This window comes from Ipomoea triloba, chromosome 11, assembly GCF_003576645.1.
Source record: "Ipomoea triloba cultivar NCNSP0323 chromosome 11, ASM357664v1".
In the NCBI taxonomy this organism is placed as follows: domain Eukaryota; kingdom Viridiplantae; phylum Streptophyta; class Magnoliopsida; order Solanales; family Convolvulaceae; genus Ipomoea; species Ipomoea triloba.
The window spans coordinates 944,564-960,148 of NC_044926.1; the positions used below are offsets into that span (position 1 = coordinate 944,564).

The window sequence follows — 15,585 nt, forward strand, 5'->3', positions numbered from 1 at the left end:
AAATTATATTTTTTAATATCATCAAACTTTTACTAAATTTTCAACTTATCATCGTAGATACAGGAAGGGATGAAATTAATTCACACTTTCTTGTAGAGCTACTAATTTGGGAGTTAAGCCCAAACCCCACCCCACCCCGACCCTGAACCCCCCACACACACATATATTCACACGTATAGGACTACAAATTACAATAATATAAGTGTGAATGAGATATTTTGTGAATTCGGAAAAATTAGTGTCTGATCATCGATTGATTGTGCGTCACTCTTAATTTACCTCTTAAGTGGCTCTAGGATAAGATTCAGTGAATTTATAGTTAGTCTATAAAGTTGGGATCATTTAAGTATAAATATAGAGTAATAAATATATTTTAAATATGGAGTAATATATACGATAGAAACCAAACCAGACACATATATAATGACTCTAAATTGCTTCAATCCAAAAAGTCATCCTCCGTATAGTATCTCTCCCTCTCTCTCTCTCTATTCTTGTTTTCTTGAAGATCTGCTTTACATGATACGAAATATGGAGCTGGGATTGAGCTTAGGAGATTCATCGTCCAAACCTGCAGAAGACCACCACAATCATCATCGTCCTCGTACCGTCAGTTCTAAGAAAGATGGTCTGAATTTCTGCATGGCTTTGGGCATCTTATCATCGGCCGACATTGAAGAACGGCCTGGAAATGCTCGAAAGCCGCCTAAGCAAAACGATTCCGACGATCATATCTCCAACGACAACGACGATCAGACTGCGTCGGAGGAAGAAGAAGAAGAAGGGGGCCATTGTAGAGCTTTAGTGCCGATAAGAGGTTCTCTTCAGCTCGATCTTCTCCCTCTCGCTCCTGTTCCTGTTTCTCGCCATCATCCCTTTCCTTGGTCTTCTGATAATGGTAATCATAGTTGCAGTACTAGGGCCTCAGCCTTTAGGCGGCTACCTATTAAAACAAAAAAGTAGTGTGTATATATATATATGTGTGTGTATATATATATATATATTATCAGAGGTTGAGTCGCCGTTAACTCGGCTAACTCTGCCGAGTTGTACAAATTAATTCCGCTGAATTCAGCTTAGTTGCCCAAATTAGGCGTTAGGCGGCAGGACTTAAGACGCACGCTTAGACGGCGGATTTTTGCAACAGTGATTAGTGATTATTATCATATTTTGAGTTAAGAGGAAAATCAGCATCCATTACTGTGTATTGTGTAAATTTTATTTTGTGATTTTATCCGGTAAAAGAGTAAATCAGCTCAAATTATTTATGTCTGACTAACTTAAATTAAGAAAGTCAATAATCCATTCTTGCTGAGAATTGAATTTAAAACGGCATAAATAAGCATGTTTACCTTTTTTTTTTCAGATTTTTACATATATTTATTATGACGTGTGTAGGGAGTTCAGAGAATGGGTCGTCGGGGAATATGGAGCTGCAGACGACGGCGAGGGGATTCAACGTCAGCAGGTTGCCTAAGACGGCGACGGAGGAGGTGTCGTCTTCGTTCTGTATGGAGTCTAGCATTTTCAAACGCGGTGGGAGTGGTATGCTATCAATCTGTGAAGCCGCCGGAGAGGCGGCGGAGAGGGCGTCTTCTAGAGCCGCCAGCGATGAGGACGAGAATAACGGCGGCGTTAATAATGCTAGGAAAAAGCTCAGGCTTTCCAAACAGCAGTCGGCTTTTCTTGAAGAAAGCTTCAAAGAAAACCACACTCTCAACCCGGTATGTTAAAAATCTATATACAATTTATATATCTTTATGTATGATTCATATATTCTTAGACAGTGAATAGTGACTATATATTTTTTTCCTATCTAAAAAAATAAATACATTTTGTCTGTGAAGAATAGGAATGAATTGATTTAAAGACTAGTTCAGACAATGGGTTTAACATTGTCTTTGTAAAAATATTTGTTGCATACACAAAGTTATATCCAAAACTTTACAAATTTTAATGTTTCATTCATTCATAAATTGACTGATTTTGTTATATTGTCAGAAACAGAAACTTGCACTTGCTAAACAACTAAACCTTCGACCACGTCAAGTTGAAGTCTGGTTTCAAAACCGAAGAGCCAGGTACTAAAGTGTTCATAAACATGTGATGAATTGAATCACAATTAAAAATAGTCAAAACCCTAGAATTATAGGTTATAAATAACATTTTTATTTTGATCACTTTGAGTATTCGCTCAAGAAACCTTTTAATTTGTTACTATTTCCATAACCAATTGAAAGTGTTCAAAAAATTTAGACCATATATATGTGATTTAAATAATATGTTTGCGAATAATTGTAGGACGAAGTTGAAGCAAACAGAGATTGATTGTGATTACCTGAAGAGATGTTGTGAGACACTAACGGAAGAGAATAGAAGACTTCACAAGGAATTGCAAGAGCTAAGAGCTTTAAAGACTTCTAATCCATTTTACTCGAATCTCCCAGCCACCACTCTTACCATGTGTCCGTCTTGTGAAAGGGTGGCGACGACCACCACCACCACCGCCACTGTGACCACTGCTATTGCAACAATTTCCGATTCCTACCCCACTGCCACGGCTACAGTTGCCACTGCTACCAATCCCGAGTCTATCCCCAAAGCCATTCCATTTCTTACTAGGGCAGGAAGTTTCCCATTCACGACTAGCCATAATCATGCACCTTCATGAATATATGGATAAAATATCGGTCACAAGAAGGTAAATCGTGAAATAAAGAGTTCAAAATTGAATTCGTGAGCTCAAAAATTTATGTTTATTATAGACTTGCGGTTTACCACTACCCGAAAACATCTTCATTAATATTGGGTTTTGATAATGTATGTACAGTTGGTTTAATGTTGGATTTGATCATTTGAACGTGGTAGTTTAAATTAAATTAGTTTCATTCCTATATTGTATTACAATATATAGTAATTAAACTATGGCTCCTCTCATAGTGTGATGTATTAGAGAAAATACACAGATTCAATATAATTTTGGTGCCCTTTATTTATTTTGTGTATGAAGATGCTTATAGATATATAATTTGATTTCGATATATAACTTTAAATATTTAACTTATGTCATTCTATCCATTTTTGTATGTCTACATGGTTATGAATATGTTATATGCGTTGAATTTTCTACATGTAAAAACGTTACTCGCTAAAATAGAAAATGACAAGAATAATTTGTAATTTAAAAGATTGACTATGGTTCAACATATAAAATTTTAATATATAAATACACAAAGTTATATTCATGCAATCAGAAAAAATATTAGACTTCGTGAGTCCTCCATCCAACAATCCCCAAACACTTGCCCGCCTTTCGGCTTAGATTGCTACCTAGGCAAGGTATGTAATATATGTATATAACCCGGCCTATTAGAACAAAAAAAAAAAAATTGAGGTATAAATTTAGCCTTGGTGTTTGCACGAGTGTACAAGCATTTGAGAGCATGTAAGCCAGTTGAGATACATTCTGCAATTACTTCCTATACTTGTCTCTCGGACTAAAGCTGTAAAAATTCTTAAATTTGAAGTTCAAACTAAAAGGTTGAATTCCCAGGCTCGATAGAGCATATGAGAGGACGCAAATCATGGTAACTCAGCTGAACACATAGACTAGAACTTTGTTTACTGCAGTCTGCACATAAAGATCAGAGCCCTCCTCACTTTGAGAGGTTGCTCCCACACTATTGCTGGTGAAACTCGATCCCGGTCTGATCTTTTTTCTCAAACTTTACTCATATGACCAATTGAGCTTTTTGGTCACATTAATATATGTAGCGGTGGTGGGTTGAGGAATTGTTTTCAAATAATTTCGAGGAAATGTGGTATGGTCGGGTGGTCCAAGCTAAGGTGTGCTTAATGCAGGTGCAGTGGATTTTCAATCATATCCTTCAAAAGACTTGGACTGAACTTAATTAGGTATTATGATGATGACTGATGAGGGGCGTGCTTGCTTGAGAAAAGGTTTATATGGACTATTTGACTGGAAATTTATGAGATTTTCCATTAATTTCTCGCATTGTATTCCACTCAAATCTATATATAAAACAAAAATCAAAATACAATGATGTTACTCATTTACTATGAGAGATGGCCAAAATTTGAGTCAACCAAGCCCAATGATCAAGAAATCTAGCTTGGACCGTCAAGATCAATTTCAAATTATCTTAATCGAACTTGAAATCTTGTGATTATTCAATCAATTATCTGATTAAATTGATTGAAGTTGTCTTAACCTTGCAGTACTTATTTACTTATCTAATAAACAAGAAGGCAAGCATAAACAAGGAAAGTTTATTTCGTATACATTCTCAAATACATATTAATGAAAAAAATAATTAAACAATATTGAAATGACCTTTTGGTCTGATTATTCTTAACCATATTCAAAGATTGAACTGAGATGGGCCATGGTGTTCAGATGGCTACTGTTATTTGTAATAATTCTCCAAAGAAAGTTATCCTATTAACGTGTCTATATAGAATGTTAATATTAGTTTTTTTTGTTTTTGTTCATACTTTCAAAAATAAAATACCGGTCAGAGGACGGATAAGTTCAAATAAAAAAAATGAATAAGACTTTCGCTAAAAGTAAAATTTAAAATCTTGTAATTATCAACTAACAACTCCATTAACTTAGCTGGAGTTACTTTCTTTCTCATATCTTTGATATTATTAAAACCAATTTAAGGAAGTTTGTAGTTCTCATTATTTTGCGTCAAAATAAATGTATATTGGGTCACACTTGTGTGAGACCGTCTCACGGATCTTTATTCGTGAGACGGGTCGGGTCGGGTCGAAGCACCAGGCAAATGTCACACTTATATATGCAGATGTTATACTTATATGCTCAAATATAATACTAATTAGAAATACAATTTTTGTTACTTATAAGAGAAAAAGTGTTACATTTTCCATAATAAGTAATGTTGACAATTTTTCCTTACTTATAAGGGAAAATATAATACTTTTGAGGAAAAATGTAATACTTTTAAATTGAAATGTAAAAGTATTATATTTTCCCTTAAAAGTATCACATTTATCCTTATAAGTAACAAAATTTTTATTCCTAATTAATATTACATTTGAGAATATAAGTATGACATTTGTGCGTATATGTGTTACATTCACATCATGATCCGACCCGACCCGTCTCATGGTGAGACAGTCTCATACAAGTTTTTGCCATGTATATTTTATTCTTCATTGTTATTTCCAAGTTTCATTTTCTTGGAAGTTTCGTACGTTACAACGTGGGCAACAATCTGTGACATGGTTCGCCAAAATTATTAATTACGGAGTAACTTATATTTGTGCAGTGTGTTGGTTATTTGTCAATTAGTATGTATGTGAATTAATCTCTCAATGAATATATTGAAAATGGTCAATAAGTCCTTAAATTTTACCTGAAAAGTTAATGAAGTTCCAAAACTTTTAAGAAGTTCAATTATATTCAGGCAATAAAATTCAAGAACCGGTAAATGACCTACTATTACAGGTCATTTTAATTTCGACATCATTTCCGGTGAAAATTCAGCGACCAACGAATCGTCGCTAATCACCATCTTCCATAAAAGGCGACCAATTAATCTTAAAAAATCACTTCAAAATTCATTGATTGGGTTGGTCTAAGTAAAAGGAATACCCAAGGCCATTGTAGCCTTACAATATTGGGTTGAGTTTATTAAAACACAAAAACTCCGATCCATTAGACTAAACAAAAGCTAGACTTAGAAGGCCCTCTATCGTATTGTCTCATAACTGGATTTTTTTTTATTTTTTTTATTTTAAAGAATAAACAATAAAACGTCTCAAAACAACCAGGCAGCTGGACCAACATGTTATTGGACCACATTTTTTGGCCATGTAACACAAGCAACTTGATACCGCAAATTATATCATGAATCAGAATTCAATAATCAAAATACACATTAATTACATTATAGACTATACTTCATATTATTGCAGTTAACTTAATATGTACTTATAAATAAATTGAAAGTCCGTAAAATATTAATTGCAAAATGTACATATTCTGTTAACGGAAGGTATGTAAAGTTTTAATTGCAATCATATATTCTAAATAAGATCCGCAACGCATATAGTAGACTATAGTTCACAATATAAGAATTATATTGATACAATTTTACTTAATATATTACTTCTTATGTTTCTTTATACAAGACGAGATATTACCTGTTGGAGAAGAAAATAACGGAAATAAGTTTAAATTTTAGTATGCTCTTGATGAGGTTATAGAACAACATAACTGACTCAACAATCTAACTAGTAAGCTCAAGAGATCAAATCTGATCCACAAAAACAGAAGATCTTATGCGCTGAGCGCACGAGTGTTGCGCAACTTTTTCTTCATGCGGGCCCCACATTTTAAAACCAAAAATCCTTCCTCCTGCAAGCACCATATTTCTTGTGGTTTTTGAAAATTTTTTACAAGTGTGACTAGGAAATGAAGATAGGAGGAAAGAGATAACAAAACGAGAGAGAGAGAGAGAGGCGAATCTGACCTCCAAAAAAAAAAAAAACATAAGATCTTATGCGCCCGCGGGCTGGGCGCACAAGTTTGCTCAACGCAACTTCTTCTCCATGCGAGCTCCACATTTTCAGACCAAAAATCCTTCCTCCTGTAAGTACCATATTTCTTCTCTCACCTCACCCTCTCGTCCCACATATGCATTGTTTTCTCAAAAACCACACTAAAATGCATGGGATGCTCTAATAGTACTGCAGAGCAAATTGACTATACGTATCCACCAACTAGGGCATGTCACAAGCCATCATAGCATTTATCGAAAACTTGTGTAAGAATAGATCTTTTCTTACATGTTCAGATAATCTTTTACTAGCAAATATATGTCCAACCATCCAAATGACCATTCGACCTTCGAATCATTCCATACTAATACAATGTCTTACACCTTAATTTGACGTATTGTGATTGATTAATTGTGCGTTGCATTAAGAAATATTTTTAAAAGGGGAATTTAAATTTAAATTTAAATTAATCCATCGACAAGCCACGTAGGCATACATAGTCTATAAGGGGTTTTTGGGCCTTGGCATACTCATCTCCCATCTCCTCTCCAATATATACTTTCTGGTTTTAGCTTCCGTTCTTCGCACGCCCACGTTAAATATAACATTTACAAACGCAGCGCGGACCAAAACCTGAGCGAATTCCTCTCATCTTTCCCATTCCATAACACAATTCACGAACATCTATCACTCATAAACCCTAGCCTTTAATTTTCTTCTTTCAATACAGCCTCGACGTGCTTTGATTCGATGTGTAGTATATGTGTTATTGTTTTATTGAAATAATTATTTTGTGGAGAAGATAATTGGATTAGCATTGCCATGTCGAAGCTAACGGAGGCGAAGAAGAAGAGCAGATGGAGTACGTGGGAAGAGCTGTTGTTGGCGTTTGCTGTGAAGCGGCACGGGCTCAAGGACTGGGAGTCTGTGGCCATGGAGGTCCGGAATCGGACCTCCTTGCCTGACCTACTCACTGCTCAGGTTTGCAGAGAGAAATACCGCGACCTCCATCGCCGCTTCATGAACAGCGAGGAATTGGCGGTAGATGTGGACGCCGGCGGCGGCGGCGCCGTGGATATTCCGTGGCTCGAGAAGTTGAGGCAGCTCCGTGTTACGGAGCTCAAACAAGAGGTCCATCGCTACGATCTCTCGATCCAGTAAATCAATCGCCTCTATTTTTTGAATATTTGAAATTCTGTTTTTGCATTTTTTACGTGGAAATGATGCGCTTTCGTTTTTTCGAGTTTACGGTTTACGGATCTGATAGAGATTTGATCTGTGGTTTGAACAGGTCGCTGCAGCTGAAAGTGAAGCGGATGGAGGAGGAAAGGGACCACAGTTTAAAGGAGAGCCAAAACGACGCCGTGAAACCAGATCTGGAAGAGGATAGAAAGGAAAAGAGATCGGAAAACGATGAGAAAAACGGAGAAGGAGAGACGCCGGAGAAGGCATCCGGAAAATCCGTTTCTGTTACCGAGTCCGACCACGAGAACCGGTCCTTCAACGAGTCGAATTCGACGGAGAATAGGGGAACAGAAGAGAAGGCTGAACCGTTATCGATCGAAGGAGGAGAGACTAAACCGGATCCGCAAACGAAGCCGGTCGGGGAGGAGGACTCCTGCAACGATAGCTCCGATAGACGCGAAGAGTCGAACCGGACTCAGGACAGGAAATCCGAAAACGAGTTGGCGGCAGAGACGCGCGACTCCGTAGGCGCGTCGAAGGACAGCAGCGACGTTCAAAGCACCGCGAGTTTGACTAAGAAGCGGCGGAAACGAGCGGACCTCACCGGCGGAGGTGGAGGAAATGCGGCGACCGTAGCGGCGGCGGCATCTCCCGCCACAGCAACAAAACGGGAGAGCGCGGTGAAATCGGAGCCGTTTGTTGGGTTGTTAGATATTATCAGATCGCGTAAACATGCCTCAATGTTCGAACGCCGGCTCGATAGTCAGGTAATGATTCTATGCATCGCACTTCATAATTGGTATTTGGCCAGCAGTAAAAAGTAAACTCTAGACTTTTGCCAAATTCCTATAATCGATTTTGACCGTTGGGGCCCACCTAAAAGATCCACAAAAATGGTGTAATTTAACTAAAGTTAGAAACCTTGAACGGTCAGCTAAAGGTAACAGTCGGAGGAATTTCACATATAAAGAAATACCAAATAAGAAAAGAAATATGTATTAAACATAACGTTAGTGCCTTGGATACGTCCTATAACGTCTAGGTGGCAATGTGGCATTGAAATGTCATGCACCTCTTTGTCCTTATCCACTGAATTTATATATTTATATATATACTTTTAGTACTTTTATACCTATAATGTAAATTTAATTTGTAATTATTTATGATATAAATTAATGACTAAACTTAAACTGTATTGAGTATAATTTAAAAAGTATATTTAATTATACCAAGTATCATAGTACAGGACGTAGCTTAAAAATAATTTTTGGTTATATTTACTATAGAAGAACGACACAATTTTTATTAATATTGATACAAATTAAAAGTGGTTTTTTAATTTCAAAAAAAAAATCTTTTGTATTTGAGCTGAATATGTATGCTAAATAATTTATCAAATAATTTAGTTTTTATATTTATTAAATATTCATAAACTAACTTATTTTATTATTTGCACCTAAATTAACCAAATGAAGTCAAAGTTCTAGTACAAGTAACATTGTCATTTTGAAAATTTGGATTTCTATTTTTTTTTCATGTAACTTAATTAATCTAATTAATTTTAGTATATTAAATATTTAAGATTAATAAGATTAAATTTTTAAAAATGGTTTATATTTTGTGGTGTTAAAATAGTAGTCGGTTCATTTGCATGTGGGTCGTGCATGCGAACGTAATGGGTCAAAGAAATGGGATAATTTACACCAACCATGTCCATCCTGCAGAAAACAGAGAGGTACAAGAGCATGATCCGGAGACACGTGGACTTTGGAACGGTTCAAGCCCGGATTGACGATGGATTCTATTCGGGTTGCCCCATGAGTTTCTACTTGGATCTCTTACTACTGTTCAACAATGCCATCGTCTTCTTCCCCAAGTCATCTCCGGAGTGGAGAGCAGCCCAGCAACTCCGCGACATTGTCACGAAAGAGCTAAGGAATTACAGATCCGAACAGCCATCATCGGCGAAGGTTGAGCCCGAGCAACCTAAACTGGAAAGACCAGATAATTCTTTGGTTGTGAAACAGAAATCTACGGCCCCAATCGTTGTCTGTCGCAAGAGAAGCTCCTTTTCAGGCAAAGCTGCCGGGTCTGGTAACAAGCAGGAAAACGAGAAGCCCCCTCTCAACCCGAAGACGGCCGGTAACAAGTCTTCTCCGAGCACTCCGCCGGAAGATGATGATAGCTCGAAGAAGATGAAACCGAACGAGAAGCCTGTTACGGGTGTGAGGAGCATGAGAAGGACGACCAAAGGTCGCCCGGCGGCCAATGCTGCTTCACAGTCCACGAACGTGAAAAAATCCGGCGGGACGACGGCGAACAAGCCAGAAGCTTCGAAAATGGAGGAAGAAACGAGTAGCATAGACAAGAAACGAGGCGCCGCTGACTTCTTGAAGAGGATTAAGAAGAATTCAGCGACGAAGGAAACGTTAGAGGATAATAGCAGTAGTAAAAGGGTGCAGCAAAAGAGAAAGGCGGGAACCGAGGAAAAGAGAGCGCCGCCGCCGCCGGTGAAAGAGGCCAAGGTGGTGGAGAACAGTCCATCGAAGAGGAGCGTTGGGCGGCCGGCAAAGAGAGGTAGGGAAGCCGCGACTTCCCCGCCTGCGGGGAAGCGTGGAAAGGAAACTAATAGTACCTCGAAGGAAGGTTCTTCAAAACGACCACAGAAACGTTCTAGGAGGTAATTAAACCAATCCAACATTTATATAGCCTATATTGCCGTATTTCATTACCGGTACAGTTAATTCAACGTTAAAGTTAGTTAAGTTTACATTTTATAGTTAAAGAAATTAGAGTATCGTCGTGTAACAACTAACTACTTTGGCTCAGAACCTTTATCTTCTTTCTACACATTTTTACCTTTTCTGACACACAAAATGGCAAAATATATACCTGCTACTCTGCTAGCCGCCATAAATTATGTTTGTGCGCTACGTTGGAATCAAATATCCAAGCGACAAAGACTATAGCTGTCAGCAAAAAAAGAATACTTGACTACGAAACAATCACCTAATTACAACTCCCACATGTGCTTTTAAAGCTAAAAACATGAATCCCGCTTGTGTCGGCAAAGAAGATGTTGAAGATGGCACACAACCTACGTTGTTGGACAGCCGTCAAGCAAATGCTGATTATACAAACACCTCCTCCCCTCCTCAACTACAAACAGTTGTCATGATATAATGTTGTCAATATTCCTGCTCCTTCTATTGCTCAAGATCGTAACGGCCGCTTTCATCTGTTACACATTAAGATCAGATTCACTTAGGGATGGTAATTCAATCTAACCCTGACGGGAAATATTTTCGGGGAATGGTACTGGAATGGGGAGAGTTTTCGTATCCACACTGGGGACAGGGAAGACATCCCCGCCCCGAACATTTTTAATCATTAGCGATTTAGTGGAATTAGTGCCGAGTGTGCCTAAGTACTGTGTTAATCATACAATCATTAGCCTTTTGGATTTTAATGAATACAGTACAAAGAACATAAGCATTTGTGGGCCTTGTGGCTTGTGCATATTGTGTCTAAAGTCTAAACTCAAGAAATCAGATTTCGTTTCCATTTTAATGAATACATACTGTGTTAATCACAATTTTAATATTTATGATTTTAAGTGTTGTTTAATGTTTTGAAGTATATATATAATTTTACACTATACTCAGAAATCGCGACCGGAAATGCGAATTGATTTCGTGTACTGAGACGGGAAACGTATTCCCCACCCCATTACCATCCCATTCACAAATGGATAAATATTTAAACATCTCATGTGTCAATGTTGTTAGAGGTTTGCACATAATTATAGATGTTGGACGTTAATTGTATATTAAAGTACAAGTCTTTAGACTAAGAAAAAAAATAAAAAGTTCATTGCCAATGCATTTTATGAAACTTTTATATATATATATATATATATATATATATATATGTATATATTATTCATTTTTTATTTTAATTATTTATTTATTTTGATTTCAATTCCTATTCCGATTCCAATTATTAAACCAAATGCCCCCAAAGTTAAATCCCATAATCCAAAAGCCATAATTATATGGGAGACAATTGATGAAAACTAAGATATATTGAGCAGAGTCATACCGCTTTCACCATCAGAGATCATTTCAAGCGTTGCAATGGCATTCATTAATGATTGTTCATGTTCCTGCATCAGGAAAACGATAGGATAAATGTGAAATCAAGAAGAGACCGGTAACAACAACCAAAAAAAAAAAAAAACCATTCAAGTGACTTCTAACCTTCAGCACTTCCATTGCCTCACCAAGCTCCACAGGTTCAGGATGTGGAGCACTGAACACCCTCTCCACCTAACCAGATTTACCAGTTGATCAAAAACTGAAAAAGGTGATTCAACTACAAAAAGTACTATATATATATCATACTGTCATCGACTACCTCCTCGATTATCGTATCTGTATGGAGTAACCGAATATCAGCTGAGCCATTCTGTGATGGCTTCATATCCTTTCTGGACTGCGTTTTAGTCAAACCCCTACCTCTCCCAGTGCCCGGAGAACTATCATGACCAGTGGCTCTATTGAGCCAAAGGCCAGGTCCGTCGAGCCATTGTATATCCTCTGGGGGAATCTATCAAGGAAAATAAAATAGCTTTAATATCTGAGGAATCCCTTAAAAGAAACTATTACATTTACGCGAAAGAGAATGGATTGATTCACTATCACTACATAGCAGCTTTTATACACTAACAGTGCATTAAATAACTATCGCTGCTGATTGACTTTTTAAAACCAAAAACTGAACCAAAGCAAAGGTGGACTGGACCGCTTCACTTTTTAAAGCACACGGCCAGAGCGAAGTGCAGAGCCAAAAATCAAAATAGCTTTGTTGCTTAACACTTTTGACAAGTATGAGCCAAACAATTATATGGCTCACAATGAATATTGAAAAGCAGCCTACACAAATTGGCAAACAAGAATGGCTTACCAGTAACACTTATTTATTATATGCCCTTAGAAACTACAGTAATAATTGAAAGAGATTTGTTAAGAAGTATAAGCCAAAAATAACTTAGATTAAAGCACTGTACTCCAGGTTTAAATACCTCAGAGAATTTGACCCATTCCATTGTAGCATCTGGAGTCCCCTTGTCATAAACAAGACAATGTGTCCCCTGAAAATAGTACATTAAAATAATGTCACTGTTTAACTACATATGCTACTATCTTTTTTGGGGGTGATGGAGGAAAATCACAACTACTACCCAAGGGGGTGCACTGGGTAAACCCGGCCTTGTGATTCTATCTGGCAAAGGACCATAAGGAGGAAAACGAGCCTAGGCTGCCTATAGTTGACCGGCTCAAACCAAAAAGGCCAATAGGCCGCTCCTATTGAAAGTTGAACTTGTAACCTTGTGGTTACCAAGTCAACAACCTGACCAACTTAGATGAGGTTGCCCCCTACATATGCTACTTAGTATCACAGAGTGAGGCACACCTTTTCTGGATCATATTCAGTTATGACAGCCTCATAGAAGTTATTATCATCAGGCCATCTAGTCCTTACTTTCCTTCCAACCAACGGGTCCAATGATGCACTTTCAACAGGTTCAGAAATCCGATTAACAAACTGACCTCTTCCAGAAGTTTTAGGAGGATATTGCATTTTTGATGCACCAGGCATACTCTGGCCATGTGGGGAAAAATACATTATACGTCAGGACTCAAGAAAACACTAATACTAAAGAATAAACCTCATAAATTTGAAGGTTTATACTTTATAATGAAACTTACAGGCTTCTGATTTTTTCCTTTAGGCCCCATGGTAAGCCCTTTATTTGCCATTGATGAAGACCGCTGGTTTGCTGCAGTAACTGGCTCTGGGTGGAAACTAGGCGATGGTCCAGCAAAGGAATGAGAAGGTAAAGCGGAGGCTGTTTTATGTTTTCTCCGTGAAGCTGAGACAGTTGAACTAGGTACCAAATCATGAACAGTTTGGCGATTATTAAGTATGCCCGGTTGATGTCCAGTGGATTGTTTCCACTCCCTAACAAAATGAATTATACAAAAATTTAACAGAAAAAATAGCATGACCTCGAGATTAAGAAGGCAAGGGAAAGAATCAAGAGGAAGGTGGGTGAGAAAAGTCTATGGCTAACCTTATTCTTCGTATATCATCATCAGAATCTACTCTATTAAGAAGTTCCCTGTGTTCTTCATTTGACAATCTCAACTCTTTTCTAAGTTCAGTTATCAAACTTTCCTTCTCCTGAAGAAAACATATTCAAGTCATCATTAAACTTGTTTCAACTTATAAAGAGACAATTCATATTGTCATCACTCCAATAAAAGGTACCCAAGTAATTGCATCAGCTTGAGCTTTAAAGGCTTTGAGCACTGAACTATATGCTTCTTTCTCGAGCTGGTGAATCTGAGCCTCCATATCAGTTTCTCCATACATCCTAGGATAAGGTGCAGTACTCATGACGGCAGATCTTCCATTACCAGCATTGCGACCACCTCCAGAAATCCTATTTTGACATGGAGGAAGATCATCATCAGTTCCTGCAAGGAAGAGGCCTTTCAAGTAGGATAATATATCTAGTGTATGTATAGGAACATTATGATTCACCTCATAAGTCATGACACTTGAGCACAGTTACATTTCATTAGTATTAATAAGGAAGTATACAGATTGCTCATGATTGTTGCATCTAACAGTCCTAATGTATGTTCATACATGGCATTGATGGCAATCAAATTCCTAGATATTTTCAATTCTAAGGCTTCAATGTGATTATTGAATTCATGTACGGATAAAACCAATAGATCGTCTATGCACATAGAGAGTAGTTCAAGTCATTCAAAGAAGTAAAACATATACAATGAAGATCACTACAAATATTTTTCAGCTAAGGCTGGATAATACACCGCGGACAATTCCCTGTATAAACTTACAAACAAAAAGGAATCAATCCTAGCTATTGCATTAACTACTGCTTAATTACACCGATCGAAGACAATTCCCTGTATAAAATTACAGTGAAAATCACTACAAATATTTTCCAGCTAAGGCTGGATAATACACCACGGACAATTCGCTGTATAAAATTACAAACAAAAAGGAATCAATCCTAGCTATTGCATTAACTACTGCTTCTTCTTTTTTTTTGAGAAAAAACTACTGCTTAATTACACTGATCGAAGACAATTCCCTGTATAAAATTACAAACAAAAAGGAATCAATCCTAGCTATTGCATTTACTGCTTAATTACACTGATCGAATAATTTTTTTTATAAATCTCAATCTTCACATCAAAATTCAAAGCTATTTTAGTTAAGGATTCAGTTAACACTCACCACTGCTGTCGTACGGCTCGAAATCCATAGCCTGTTTGTAGGTGAACGCCGAGAAACCCTGGATAGCTGCACAGCGAAGTCAAATCAAGCGGAAGGTGAAATCGCCGCTGCTCTGGAGGGATCAGGACGATAGGTTTGAAAGCGGGAATTAAGGAGGGCGAGGATGAGAGATAGACGACGACGGGGAAGTATGAATTCAGTTAATATGAGAGTTTGAAAGCAGCCTTCCTTTATCCATCTTTTTGGTGGGAATCGTAAGATTAGGAGTTTGAAACCTAGTCGTTTTTGGATTTGACACGGGAGATTTTGAGTAACTCAAAACTCTCCTCCCGCGTCTCATGTAGGATACGTTGAATTGGAAAATGAGTTGCGATAAACTTTCAAATTCTATTCTATCAATTATATATTTTTAAAGTGATAAATATGAATAGGATATTTTATATTGGAAGTTTAGCAAAAGTTATCTATATTCAGAAATATAGTAAAAATTAATAAATTATTTTGTAGACTAAG

General features: G+C 37.3%; 3 protein-coding genes across 9 annotated transcripts; 2 read left to right on the forward strand and 1 right to left on the reverse strand.

Moving 5' to 3' along the window:
• Nucleotides 1–471: 471 nt before the first annotated feature.
• On the forward strand, nt 472–2,791 carry LOC115996480 (homeobox-leucine zipper protein HOX11-like). 3 transcript variants are annotated; one of them, XM_031235722.1, is made up of 4 exons: nt 472–898; nt 1,399–1,724; nt 2,002–2,081; nt 2,302–2,791. In XM_031235722.1, exons 1-4 carry the CDS (start codon nt 520–522, stop codon nt 2,669–2,671), a joined length of 1,155 nt encoding a protein of 384 aa, XP_031091582.1. In that variant the 5' UTR covers nt 472–519; the 3' UTR covers nt 2,672–2,791. The 3 variants fall into 3 exon arrangements, with proteins under 3 accessions (XP_031091582.1, XP_031091583.1, XP_031091584.1); XM_031235723.1 differs by having other exon boundaries at nt 2,008–2,081; XM_031235724.1 differs by having other exon boundaries at nt 472–817.
• Nucleotides 2,792–7,079: 4,288 nt separating this feature from the next.
• On the forward strand, nt 7,080–10,602 carry LOC115996478. Its single transcript, XM_031235716.1, has 3 exons — nt 7,080–7,706; nt 7,841–8,501; nt 9,459–10,602. Exons 1-3 carry the CDS (start codon nt 7,372–7,374, stop codon nt 10,416–10,418), a joined length of 1,956 nt encoding a protein of 651 aa, XP_031091576.1. The 5' UTR covers nt 7,080–7,371; the 3' UTR covers nt 10,419–10,602.
• A 102-nt stretch (nt 10,603–10,704) lies between these two features.
• LOC115996479 (protein EMSY-LIKE 4-like) lies at nt 10,705–15,427 on the reverse strand. Of its 5 annotated transcripts, none has more exons than XM_031235720.1 (10): nt 15,073–15,427; nt 14,115–14,242; nt 13,871–13,980; nt 13,506–13,758; nt 13,210–13,398; nt 12,818–12,886; nt 12,151–12,342; nt 11,994–12,062; nt 11,836–11,899; nt 10,705–10,972 (listed from the first exon to the last, which is right to left on the reverse strand). In XM_031235720.1, the coding sequence occupies exons 2-10, from the start codon at nt 14,166–14,168 to the stop codon at nt 10,941–10,943; spliced, it is 1,032 nt and encodes a 343-aa protein (XP_031091580.1). In that variant the 5' UTR covers nt 14,169–14,242; nt 15,073–15,427; the 3' UTR covers nt 10,705–10,940. The 5 variants fall into 5 exon arrangements, with proteins under 5 accessions (XP_031091580.1, XP_031091579.1, XP_031091578.1 ...); XM_031235719.1 differs by having other exon boundaries at nt 14,068–14,242; XM_031235718.1 differs by having other exon boundaries at nt 14,068–14,276.
• Between the last annotated feature and the right edge of the window lie 158 nt (nt 15,428–15,585).

Excerpts from the sequence above, each read along its gene's own strand:
- LOC115996479 (XM_031235717.1), bottom strand. The coding sequence starts at position 14,355 with ATGACTTATGAGGTGAATCATAATGTTCCTATACATACACTAGATATA. Across the intron at positions 13,759-13,870 it reads GATGATATACGAAGAATAAG|GGAGTGGAAACAATCCACTG; the intron begins GTTAGCCATAGA and ends TCATTTTGTTAG. Across the intron at positions 10,973-11,835 it reads GATCTCTGATGGTGAAAGCG|ATGAAAGCGGCCGTTACGAT; the intron begins GTATGACTCTGC and ends AATGTGTAACAG.
- LOC115996478 (XM_031235716.1), top strand. The coding sequence starts at position 7,372 with ATGTCGAAGCTAACGGAGGCGAAGAAGAAGAGCAGATGGAGTACGTGG. Across the intron at positions 7,707-7,840 it reads CGCTACGATCTCTCGATCCA|GTCGCTGCAGCTGAAAGTGA; the intron begins GTAAATCAATCG and ends TGGTTTGAACAG. Across the intron at positions 8,502-9,458 it reads AACGCCGGCTCGATAGTCAG|AAAACAGAGAGGTACAAGAG; the intron begins GTAATGATTCTA and ends TCCATCCTGCAG.
- LOC115996480 (XM_031235722.1), top strand. The coding sequence starts at position 520 with ATGATACGAAATATGGAGCTGGGATTGAGCTTAGGAGATTCATCGTCC. Across the intron at positions 899-1,398 it reads TCCTTGGTCTTCTGATAATG|GGAGTTCAGAGAATGGGTCG; the intron begins GTAATCATAGTT and ends TGACGTGTGTAG. Across the intron at positions 1,725-2,001 it reads AAAACCACACTCTCAACCCG|AAACAGAAACTTGCACTTGC; the intron begins GTATGTTAAAAA and ends TTATATTGTCAG.